Source organism: Hemiscyllium ocellatum, chromosome 25, assembly GCF_020745735.1.
Source record: "Hemiscyllium ocellatum isolate sHemOce1 chromosome 25, sHemOce1.pat.X.cur, whole genome shotgun sequence".
In the NCBI taxonomy this organism is placed as follows: domain Eukaryota; kingdom Metazoa; phylum Chordata; class Chondrichthyes; order Orectolobiformes; family Hemiscylliidae; genus Hemiscyllium; species Hemiscyllium ocellatum.
Window position 1 is genome coordinate 22,307,573 of NC_083425.1, and position 12,791 is coordinate 22,320,363.

Sequence of the window (12,791 nt, forward strand, 5' to 3'; positions counted from 1 at the left end):
ATACTTATAATTTTAAGTTAATGCTAGAAAGAAATAAGGCAAAAAAGCTTGAGTTCTGAAAATGTTTGGAGCTATGTTTACTCTGAAGATATTTGCTGCATTCCAGAAAACTCTCCCAGACAAGAATGGCATCACTACAGACGCATGCAGATGTGCCTGTCATTCTGAGTTGAAAAGGATCAACTCATAATTCCATTAAATTTTAAAGTGTCAGTCATGTACAGAATTATTTGTCTTCTGCAAAGCTTATTTCTAGGATTCTGTTATGTGAATAAATTTCAAATTAGAAAAGGACACTCTTGTTAGACTGGGCCTTAATTTGATAAAACAGTACCTGAACATCATAAGTGTATTATTAGATACATCTAACTAATAAAAATGCATTGCAAAACTAAATTATATACATTTTTAAAAGTCTCTTCAATATGCTCAACTGTGGAAGATAAGTCAAATTTTATTAACTTAAATGAAGTCAGTTTGCAACTTACATTCACTACCATCCACACTGATATTGGAAGAAATAGTCCAGATCTCGTGCCGCCTTGTGGAGAGAAAGCTAATAGAGAGACATTGAATTGAAGAGAATACAATTTCATGATAAAGTCCAGCCTATTGCCCTGACAAATTTAAGAGCCACATAGGGTGTCTTTTTCTTGGGGGCTGGGTAAAATGGGGCAGGAATAAAGCAGGCAGGAATGAGCAGCCCATTTTTGTAAAAAATGTTTTAAGAATGGGAAGAGGGATTGACTCTTTTCTGTCTCCTCACCTGGACTTCAAGCTCACTGTCTGCTCTGTCTCCCTCTGCCGTCACACCCCACCCCCACCCAAAAGATTCTTGAACCCACCCTATCCAATGCCCTTGCTTACCTTACTCAGGGGGTCCATTGGCACCTTCATCCTGGCACAGCTTGCAGTCCAGACAGTATTCTCTACTGATCTCTGGCATGTCAGGACGATTGGAGCTGCTGGCCAGTCAGATTGACCAACAACTCCAGGAGATAGGAGTCCCTCTGACATGAAGGGTGGAAGTTCCACTCAACATACTGGGAGCAGCTGAAACTGGTGTAGTGCCAACAGGGCACACTTCTTATTTATCTGGTCACTGACTTTTCTTTGGAAGGTGTATAGCAGACCACAGTTAAAAGATCAGTATGTACTGTTTAGAACAACCCGTAGTGAAAACAAAATTAATAGGCTGGGAATGGTATATTTATCTATATGGTACCAAGGATAAGTAATTTGAGTTAGGATAAAGATATAACATTTTTGAAACTGTTTCCTTGGGGAAAAAAAGGATTGAGGTTTCTAAAGGATGAATACTGGAAGACACTGTCTGTAATCAATGCTGAGAAGTTATTGATTCTAACTTTCTAATTGGCATTGAGAGGAAAAAGTAGGTCGGAAAAACAATTTTTTTTCAGATTGCTGTAAAGCCTGAATGCTTTTCCAGTCTGACTCATCAAAACAGAAAGCATTGCATTGTCAAGAGAAATGTTTGAAATAAGCGAAGAAAATAGTTAGGGGAACTGAGGAATTATTTTTAAATTTTTTTAACAAGGATCTGGCATTGATGTACAAGCCTTACAAATCGTGTGGAAACATGGCCAACACCAGCATGTTGCTTGGTAGCGGAATAAAGAGTTACTTCGGGAGGACCAACCAACTGCTGGTCCTAAACCCATTTAGTTAAGTGGTAATAATTCTAGTCATTCAAGCTACAGCCTAAAGCTGTTTTGACATTGGCAATCAAAAATAAAATTAAACAGCTGTATTTATGTTACCTGAGCTTAGAAATTTGAAGCATTGCTGGTTTTATTTTTCTTTGTCAGGATGCACATTTTCTAAGCGCAGAAGAATGCATCACAGCAGGAGATTTCCAAAATAAGCATCCAAATGTTTGCCGCCTATCTCCTGTCAATCATTTTGGATCCAAGTTTGTTACCGTCTTAGCAACAGGTATGAGTTAATTGTGATAAAATCTCAGCTTATGAAAAATATTGTAATATAGAGACTAACCTCTGCACCACTTACAGCAGCTGCAAAGGCTGATCTAAATGAAATTTCTCTGCCAACCATGATTCTTGGTATAACTCCTGGAGAAAATCTGTTGTGTTTCTCCCTATCAGGAATCTGAAGCTCCCTAATTTTTTTGGCTGCAGCACTTGCAGCAGAACAAGGTTTGGAAGAATTGTGTTTGCAGTGGTGACTAGATATGTCAAATTTTTAAATGTAAAAATGTCAACTTTGTACTTTGAACAAAACCTACATTTTTGCAACTTTTTTGCTCTGACTTTTAATTTGGATCAGAAATGTGTTGCAAATGCACTGATTTAAGCAAGAGAGTAGGATTGGAAATCTTGAAATAATGCAGTCTCCCATCACATCTATGCATCATGCATGCAGTAAGTTCTCACTTAAAACTCATAGTTGTATTCCTGAAAGTTGCAACTTGAGGTGAATCATATTTTGCCATTAAAATCAACGTAAAAGCTACAATCAAATGCTATAGAGCCTTTCTCTTCAGAAATAAAAACATTAAAGTATATACCTTTTTAAGATTCTTTACAGTGATAAATTTCTATATTGATAAACAAAATATTTTAAAATAAAGTGAACTGAGCAATATAAAATGAAAATGGTAACTTGCCACTTGTAGTACCTGCTTGTCATAATCTCTCACCTTTTGTAAACCTTTATTGTTGCCAACCCTCTGACTGTGGCCTCATTTGCTCCCTAACCTACCATCTCATTGAACATGCTTTCCAATTCTCCCACTTGATTGTTGCGCTCCTGAACGTTCACTACAGATGACCAGTAAGAAGCAGGAAGAGCAGCTTCAACTTGCAGGTAGTAAGTTCTCCTCACGTGGAGTTTTATCAGATACCTCCCTTTCCACTCTGGCTTGAGTTTCAGAATTATGGGGAGCTGTGACCATGATTAAGTAGTGATAGTGTAAGCAAGCACTGTAAGCTTTGCTGGTTTTACATCAGCAGAGAGGAGTTATGTCCCAGTATGATGTTTGCATTGTCAGCTTCAGGGATTTGTTACCAGGAGATTTCTGACCAAAACAGGATGAGGTTAACCAGCAATTCATTTGAAGAAAGTCATCTGCGGCTACTTCTATCTCTCTCTGCTTATGTCTCAAGCCCTTTAATCCCAGTGAGGGTTCAGGAGATTTGATAAAAGGGTGAGTCAGGGTAGCAAGAGACACTGCAAGTCTGAGGATTGCCACCAAGAAGGTGAGTTAGGAATTGAGACAGCCACCATCAGGGGATCAGAGAGCAAAAGTAAGGATAAAAGTGTGGAAGAGGCCAATCCAATTGGTGCCGATTAGTTTGTGTGTCTCAGTTATGCCAGTGGTAAACTGTGTTAAAACAAATCTTGCACACTAAATAAGAACACAGACCACGTAAGATTGCTTGTTAAAGGTAAATAGTTTTAAACAAGGACTTGGTATGTTTCCTACTGCAAATCTGTGTTTTCACTTTCCTTAGGTGGCCCAGATAATCAAGTTCATTTTGAAGGTTACCAAGTTTCCAATCAGTGTATGGCTCTCGTAGGCGATGACTGCTTTCTGCCGTGCAGAGATGCACCAGAGCTGGGATATGTTAAGGAGTCCTCTAGTGAGCAGTATGTTCCTGATGTTTTCTATAAGGTAATTGATTGATTAGCTGACAGTATACACTGTGTAACACAATGTGCAGCATGAGTCCAAACAATTGCAATAAATAGTTCAATCTATTGAATCTGTTTGCATCTCTCTGTCAGGCAGTGCAATCAACTTATAATTTGCTACCTTGTAATCTTTTTGTTTTATTGCCAGTTTTCTTAAATGTGTGCCCTCAAGTTACCGATTCAGTTAATAGAAACATTTCTCCCTGATTATCGTATCAAAATGCATCATATCTTTGAACACCTTTGTCAAATTCCCTATTGACATTCTCTCCTTGTTTGCTATTAAGGTCAGCCTTATAATCTTGCAGGGAGAAAGGAAAGAAAATACAAAGTTGGTGCTGTGGGCCATTGAGGTTCGAAGCAAAGTGGACTCCAGAACCCCCACAGCAATCTGGTTGACTCTTAACTGTCAGCTGGGCAATTAGGGATAGCAATAAATGCTCGTCAGCCAGAGATACCCATACCCCGTGAGTGATTTAAAAAAAAGATGAAATCAGTGACAGTACGATATACTGTTTAACGTTGTTTTCATGCTTAAGGAAAATTGTTCACCAAAGTGAAGAAACTTTTCCTTTTGAGACATCTTGAGTATTCATTTCAATGTGAGGCTGAACCAAATTGTCTGCAGCCTTGATGTCCCATGAAACGCTGAATTGAGCAACCAACGCCATGTCCTTTCTATCAGTGAGGTTATTCGCGTCCATCGCCATTATGGACCTCTTCATTCCTGACTGTTCATCTCCTGCAGCTCTACCAGATCTCTGCGCTCCTCCAGTTCTGACATCTCTGCAGCCATGAGTTTTTTTACTGCACCATGGTGATTGTGTTTTCAGTTGCCTATGTCTTCAGCTCTGGAATCCCCTTCCTAAACTGCCCTACTTTTTTTTTAAACCTGTCTCTGTTAAGAAATTCCTAAAACTTATCTGTTTGTCTAAGTTTGTCATAATCTATTGTGGCTTTGTGTCTATGCATTGAGTCATCACTCCTGTGAAGTTTCTGACAGCATTTTTCTATCATAAAAATAATACATAAATTATTTTATGGAATCTTAGAGCACAAAAAAAGGTATCTTAAGAACATCTTGTCCACATATGTACCCAGCAGCCTGTTGAAAGCTACTGCTGAATCCGTTTCCACCTCTCTGTCAGGCCATGCAATCAGTTTATAATTTGCTACCTTTTAATCTTTTTGTTTTATTCCCAGTTATCTTACATGTGTGACCTCAAGTTACTGATTCAGTTAATAGAAACACTCCTCCGTGATTATCGTATCAAAATGCATCATACCTTTGAACACCTCTGTCAAATTCCACATTGACATTCTCTACTTCAAGTCCACCTTATTCCATGTTTTTGAATATACTTGACTTTCTAATGTAACAAGTTCCTCAATCTTTTGAGATTCTCAGATTTTCTCTGGGGATGATTTTTAAAAATCCAGCACGTTCCAAACAAAATAAGGGGAATGTTGTTCTGAAAGCTGTAGCATTGGGCTGCCTTCTATTTCTCATTGCGTGCTGCTCCTTGGTGACATCATCTCCAAATACCTCATCACTTTCCACATGAAAGCTAAAGCATGCCAGTTATACCTCACTCATGCCCTTGTCGACCACTCCACTGTCTCTAAATTGTCAGACTGCTTGCTTGTCACTCAGCATTGGCTGAGCAGAAATTGACTAAAACAAGGTATTGGGAAAACCAATCCATTGTCGTCAAACTCTTTCTTTGTCACTAACTCCATCCTTCCTCGTTGGCAGCTGAGGCTGAAACGCATCCTTGGTGTCAGATTTGATTTTCAGTTAAGCTTCTGAGCACATGTCTGCACTATCACTAAGACTGGCTGCTTCCATTGGAAGTTTGTGTGACTTCAACACTTCCTCAGCTCAGTTGCTGAAATTCTTGTCTGTGTCATTGCCTTGTGACTGTAAACAGGCTTTTGACTAGCCTCTTGCTTACTAAACTCTATAAACTTCTACTCATCCAAAAGGCTGTTCATGCATCACTCCTGTGATCACTGACCTTCTGTAAGCTATGCCTCATTTTCAAAATACTAATTGTTTTTATATAACCTGACCTATCTCTGTAATCTCCTCCAGTTCTCAGACTTCAGCACTCGTCCAATTATGACCTGTGTATCCAGATTTTAATCACTCCATGATTGATGAGGATGCTTTTAACTGCCATGGCCCTACATTCTGGAATTCACACTCTCAATCTCTTAATTAGTCTTTCATCCTTTAAGGTGTTCTTGGAGACCTGAACTGATGCTACTTTCTGGTCTTGGTGTCAAGTTTTGTATGATAAACCCCTGTCAAGAACATCAGGTTGCTTAACTATGTTAAGGATCCAATGTAAATGCAATTTGTTTTCTTCAAAATTTGGATCTGATTCTTCAACTGCAGCCTAATCCATCACTTATCAATGTTTGGCAAAACACTGTTGCTCCTGTTCTCTATATCACCATTTGTAAAAGTGATAGCTTTTACCAACTTGTTTTACTATCTTCAAAGAATCCCCAGTCCTTCATGTTCCTGCATTCCCTATAAAAATGATACCATTTACTTCATATTGCCTGTCCAAATGCTTCATTGGGAATCCATCGCTCTGTGATTCTGTGCATTAACTTTCATCTATCTGCCCATTTTACGAGACTGAATAAGTTCTTTTGAAGGCTGTTTTATTCTTTTATTCGAATGCTAGACTACTATTGCTAACAGAAGCTTAATTTTGAGTAGAAATTTTGCAAAACATTTTTCATAATGATAATAGTGTTAACCCAAAGCATGTAAACTGTTCGTGTGGTTTCTCTCTCATAGGACATAGACAAATTTGGTAACGAAATTACACAGTTAGCAAGGCCATTGCCAGTTGAGTATCTGATCATAGATGTAAGTATGAGCCAAGGTAAATCTTTAATCCTGAATTTGATCAGGACTGTATTTCATTTTTCCTTGGATAAAGCGAGAAAACATTTAGATTGTGGCTGCATAATATGGAGCTTGAATCTATTAATGGTTGTTTTGCCAGTACTGCAATACAGAAATAATTCTGTTGCAGAATCAAAAGGCATAAACTTGATGTGCTTAAACACGGGCATCATGTTTTGAATGGGTAGTTTGGTGGCATTAATGTGGGTTAAGTTTGAGGCTGATGAGAAGTACACATAGTTTGTGTGTCATCTCACTCACTGCTAAGTCATTTCAATTACTGAAGTACAAATTACACAGGCAACATCTATCTACTATATCTCCTATCTCTTGAGAAAACTAGTTTCCTTAATGCATACTATGTTCAAATTGCATTGTAAATTTATTTTGCTCTTGTCAGTATTTTTAACCAAACATTTATGTGTATGTTTGTTTCTTAAAAGAACAGAAATCCGTTAAGTAGAGCTTCTGGTTGAAGATGAATTGTAGCTATACAAAAACAAGACTGGTTAAAATTATGAATAACTCAGTCACACTGAATGGAAAGTTGCCAGCCAAATGGTATTTGAAGAACTACATTTAGTTTCAGCATTCCTGGGCTAAGGAAGGAGAAGCTTGATCAAATTACCATCTTGGCAATGATGTACCCTTAACAGGAACATCTTGATGTTACTCCCTGTTGGGGTTCACAGATATATGGCTTTGGGCAACCTGACACCTAACTCAACAATAAGTGAGTGCTTATAGGAAAGAACAAATGGGAGAAAATTGGCATGTTCAGTTGAGTTTCTATTCAGTGGTGAAATACTTCCCTGTAATGTTGATCACATGCAGCCTGGTAGTAGACATGGTGAAATTTGTTATTTTTAGAACTAAAATTATACTCTATTAATCCTAAATGTTTTTCACTTGGTAACCAACCCTACAAGTTCCAATATCTGACAAGCAAAATTAGTATCATAGCAGACAAACTCAAAACCTAGTTTGGGCATTGCTGTCCCATCTAATACAAGTTATTAGATTCAGTTAATTATTTTAACTTGTTGAATTGGTTACTGATTTGCAAAACTGTTTTTTTCAGTTTCGTTCATTATTAAGACAGATTTATTTGTCATGCAGTGCTGATTGATTTTGGTCAATGATTATTCTCTTGAGAAATAACAGACAGATGTGGAGGATTATAGTTTGTCGGCACTGTTCTTAAAACAGTAGCCAAAGTAAGGCACTGTACAGAAATCTAAGTGAAACCAGATCGGCAGACAGCCCAGCAGCTGCCAGTACATGGAAATATTTAGAATCTGAAGCTGCTTCCTGTGCAGGTGTTCCAGGCACTGATTTCTATTAGCAATAACATGCATGTATAGATCCCAACTACTGTTCCGAAAGCCTTACTTCTCCACAAGCAATAGTTTTAAATTATTACGGTCAATATCCCTTTAAACTGTTTTGCATGGCTTGTTCTGTTTAATGCTCTGCACCATTTAAATATATTTTGTTGGGCTGTGCATAATTTGTAAATATCCTGTGCAAAACCTTCTAGGTTCCTACTTCATTGGTTTTAAAATGTGTTGAGACATCATGATGTGGATTGTTGGTGTTGGACTGGGGTGGACAAAGTTTAAAAAGTCTCTCAACCTGATCACAGCTACCTGATGAAGGAGCAGTGCTTTGACAGCTAGTACTTCCAAATAAACCTGTTGGACTCTAACCTGGTGTTGTGAGATTTTTAACTTTGTGACATCATAGCCACAAAGTCCACCTTATTCCATGTTTTTGAATATTGTCTGCCCTCCCACTCTGTTGAAGCCTATCTGGCAGAACAAGCTGATATCATTGCAAAGACTACACCTGTCCTTATAAAAACTTCAGCCATATCTTTGTTTCTTCCAAGCTGAAATGTTTTAATGCTCACCCCTCTGATTTCACCAATTTCTCTATAGAAACTCAAGCCAATTTAACCTTCTCCTGTCTTTTTGTTACAGCACAAAATCCCACTTGCTCACTGCCTTTGCTCAACTCATTGTCAGTTACTGTCTCCAGTGAAGAATTTTCACCATTGTGCTAAATACCATACACTCCTTAGCTGATAACCTTGCCCAGCCATAAAGCCCTCACCCCTGGCTAAAACTCCATTGTTCTGTCTGCAGCTTTTTTTATATATCCCACTCAGATTTAACACACTGACAGCTGTGCTTTCAGCTATCAAAGCTTCAAATTCTAAGATTTTCTTCTTCAATTCATCCATCCTTCTCCCCAAATAACATGCTCTTACAAAGATGTGGATCAAAGCTTTGGTCCCATCTCATATTTACATTGTCTTGGCATTTATTTTTGTGCATATTCCTGAGAAGCACAGGACACCTTTTCTCTGTTTAAAGGTAGTCAGTGCATGCAAGTTGTTACTGTCTTATAGAAAATCTGGCTATCTCATTCCTAAAGATAATTTTATCCAAAGTCGTTTCAAATATGGAAACATTTTATCTATTTTTAAAGAAGTGCAAATGTCGAATTCTAGAATTAAAAATAGAAAATAAGGCAAATTTGAAGCAATTGTGCATCTTCTGCAATATGACAGGACTGGGTGATGTTTTTGTGTGTAGACTCCTAGTCAGAAGTATCCTAACAATTGGTATATTTCTGAAATACTAGTCTGCCTTTTCTCTAACAATACTATTGTGGGACTTGATTAAAGTATATAAAATGCTGAATAATCTTGTCAAGGTCGATCTGGAAATGTTTCCTCATGTAGGTGAGTCTGAAACTAAGAGACACTTTTAAAGTTCGTGATCACCCTTTTTAGGGCAGACGAGAATGTATTTTCTCTCTGATCAGAAGGCTGCTGAGGATTTTAAGGAGAGAGATTTTTGTTCAGCAGTTGAATTAAAGGTTAACAGGAATAAGGATTTCAAAACACATAGATCAGCAATGATCTTGTTAAGTGGCAAGTTGTGGAGCAAAATGGCCGATATCTGCTCCAAATATGTTTATATGCTGCCTGTTTTCATGATTTTCTCTTTTGTATCTATAAACTTGATTTTTTTATTCTGATTGATTGATTGTACATCCAATATAGATTCCTACAACTTTTCCAAAAGATCCTGTTTACACTTTTGCTGCATCCCCACACCCCTTCCCTGTTGTGAACAGGGATGTCGTCGGAGAGACACAGGTAAATGTTTCACTGCTGTAATGAACAAGTTAGCATTCTGTTAAAATTTGAATGGGCGCATAAAATGAAGCAGGCACAAAACAGAATACCAACAGTTGAGCTGAAATTTTTATGAACTGTGAATTCTCTTTGGCCTACATTTGAATTTTCTTACAGGATTGTTTTGCCTTCTGTGTTATTGCAGAGAAGCTGGCTGACATAGTTTTAAGCAGTAACTAGCAGCACTTGCCACACACATGTGAATTGTTGAACATAATAATCCACCTCATAAATTCACAGCTGTTGTAAAATGATTTCATTCTTGCATTTCACTAAACCTATTGGCATGGATGTTGGTTTGTTTGACTCTACAACACAAACACCACCACTAGGCTACAGTGTAAAATATCCAGAGGCATATGGATGCACCCAGTAAATGGTCTCCTAAGTAAGAGTGGCCAATAATTGTAGGATAACAAAAGCTAATGAAAACCCCCAGTAATAGATTGTGTTTATTAATGACCCAGATTGTGGCTAACAATTACATTTCAATAATATCACTCCAATGAGAGTACAGCTATGCTTGAGTTTACTGCTTAAAGCTCTATCGTTTCCAAATTTACAACTATATGAACATCTAATGTTTGCATTTTCTTCACACTTTATCTTCACTTCTTCACTTCCATAGCTGCCACCTCCACTAAAACACATACGCGCACCCACAAACAGACACACACGATGGGATTTTTAGGTTTTGCTTCATAATCTTTTGAACTCCCTCAAGTTATTTTAGCGTGGCTCAGTGAGAATTAACTTGCCTTTGGGTTTAACCCCAAAACCAGAAATTTATACAAAGCTATATTTCTCTAAAATACGACTGTGGATTGTGATGATATTTGATTATGATTCACCCAAATAAATCACACTGAAAACTACTCTTATAGCTATACCCTGCAAGTTTTTTTTTAAATAACTCATGTGACCATGAATTGTTCAGAAGGTAGCTCATTAGGATCAAGTTTAACTGTTTAGAGTTTGGTTTTAATATCTCATTTAAGACTATAATTTGAACAGCTGGTTCAATTTAAATTGACTTCAGATAAGTGCATTATAATTTGATCCAAATTTATGTTGAAGTAATGTATTGCATAGATTTCCAGTAGAAGTTGTCATTTTTTTTATATTGATTCCTCACAATGAGCTAGAAAGTCAATGTCTGATCTGCATAATCTGAATTGACATTAACAATATTAACTGGAACTTTTGAGGAAAGTTGGGTCATCCAAATAGAACCTTCTACTTGTATCAAATAAGTTAGAATTTCTACCTTGCTGAAAATGTGTTGCTGGTTAAAGCACAGCAGGTTGGGCAGCATCCAAGGAACAGGAAATTCGACGTTTCAGGCCAGAGCCCTTCATCAGGCTCTGGCCCGAAACGTTGAATTTCCTGTTCCTTGGATGCTGCCTAACCTGCTGTGCTTTAACCAGCAACACATTTTCAGCTCTGATCTCCAGCATCTGCAGACCTCACTTTTTACTCGAAGAATTTCTACCTTGATAAGTTACTTGACTGAAACAGTCATAAAACTTCTGTTCCCTTCTTGAAGGTATTGATTCTTGCTGAGGGATGGTTTCAAATACCCAAGTTAACACTTGTTATTTGTTTAGATTGACAGTGAGTGTTGTATTGTTTAACTGTGGTGAGCATCAGAGCAGAGCCCATTCAGTCTTTACCTGTCAATATGCATTTTCCAGGACAAGCCATTCAAAAGCAATAGGAAGTAGAATCACAAAATGTTACAGCGCAAAAGAAGGCCATTTAACGTAACATATCTGCACTGGTACGCTGGAAACTTTGGCTTTGTTCCAAACATTTCTTCCCCCTGTAATTCTGTATATTTTTTCACCCATTATCATCATCCAATGCTCTCTTGAATGCCACGTTTGAACCTGCATCCAGCTTGTTGGCTTTTTTTCCTCCTCTGCCTATCAGCGTAGCAATTATTTAAATTGTGGCCTTCTTATTATTCCTTGAATTAAAACAGTTAACTCATTGAAACAAGAATATGAAACCTCAATCTGCCCGGTCTGTATTATATTAGTTATAGTATTAGTGCCCTCAGGTAATACTCACAGTACCAAAAAATAAATATTCTGGATGTAGGTTTGCTTGCTGAGCTGGAAGCTTCAGTTTCAGACGTTTCATCACCATATTAGGTAACATCAGTGAGTCTCTGGATGAAGCACTAGTGGTATGGCCTGCTTTTTATTCGTGTTTAGGTTTCCTTGGGTTGGTGATGTCATTTCCAGTTCTTTTTCTCAGGGGGTGGTAAATGTTTTATATTGATTCTTCACAATGAGCTAGGAAGTCAATGTCTGATCTGCATAATCTGAATTGGCATTAACAATATTAACTGGAACTTTTGAGGAAAGTTGGGTCATCCAAATAGAACCTTCTACTTGTGTCACATAAGTTAGAATGTGTTTGTTGATGGAGCTCCAGTTGGAATGCCATGCTTCTAGGAATTCTCGTTCGTGTCTCTGTTTGGCTTGTCCTAGGTTGGATGTGTTGTCCCAGTCGAAGTGGTGTCCTTTCTCATCTGTATGTAAAGACCCTAGTGAGAGAGGGTCATGTCTTTTTGTAGCTAGTTGATGTTCATGTATCCTGGTGGCTAGTTTTTTTTTTCTAGAAGCATGGCATTCCAACCCAGAACTCGATCAACAAACGTGTTGACTTGGATCCCATTTACCACCCCCAAGAAAAATAACAGGAAATGGAATCACCACAGGAAATGACATCACCAACCCAAGGAAACCTAAACACAAATACAAGGCGAGCCATATCACCAGTGCTTCATCCGGAGCTCACTGATGATGTTACCTAGTAGGGTGATGAAATGTCTGAAAATGAACCTTTCAGCTCAGCAAACAGTCGACCTCAACCTGAGCTACAAACCTTCTCAAAACTAGCTAAAATAAGTATTGTTTAATACAAGCTTTATTTTTGTGTTTTAGAAACTAAAGAACTACAAATGCTGGCAAT

At 37.9% G+C, this 12,791-nt stretch overlaps 1 protein-coding gene across 2 annotated transcripts in view; it reads left to right on the forward strand.

Moving 5' to 3' along the window:
• nploc4 (NPL4 homolog, ubiquitin recognition factor) overlaps positions 1-12,791 on the forward strand; it is a 68,174-nt gene that overhangs the window by 40,603 nt on the left and 14,780 nt on the right. For both annotated transcript variants that reach the window (XM_060844912.1, XM_060844913.1), the window contains 4 exons: positions 1,830-1,956; positions 3,495-3,655; positions 6,491-6,562; positions 9,675-9,770. In XM_060844912.1, the coding sequence (XP_060700895.1) occupies positions 1,830-1,956; positions 3,495-3,655; positions 6,491-6,562; positions 9,675-9,770 (456 nt within the window). The remainder of the gene's footprint in view (positions 1-1,829; positions 1,957-3,494; positions 3,656-6,490; positions 6,563-9,674; positions 9,771-12,791) is intronic.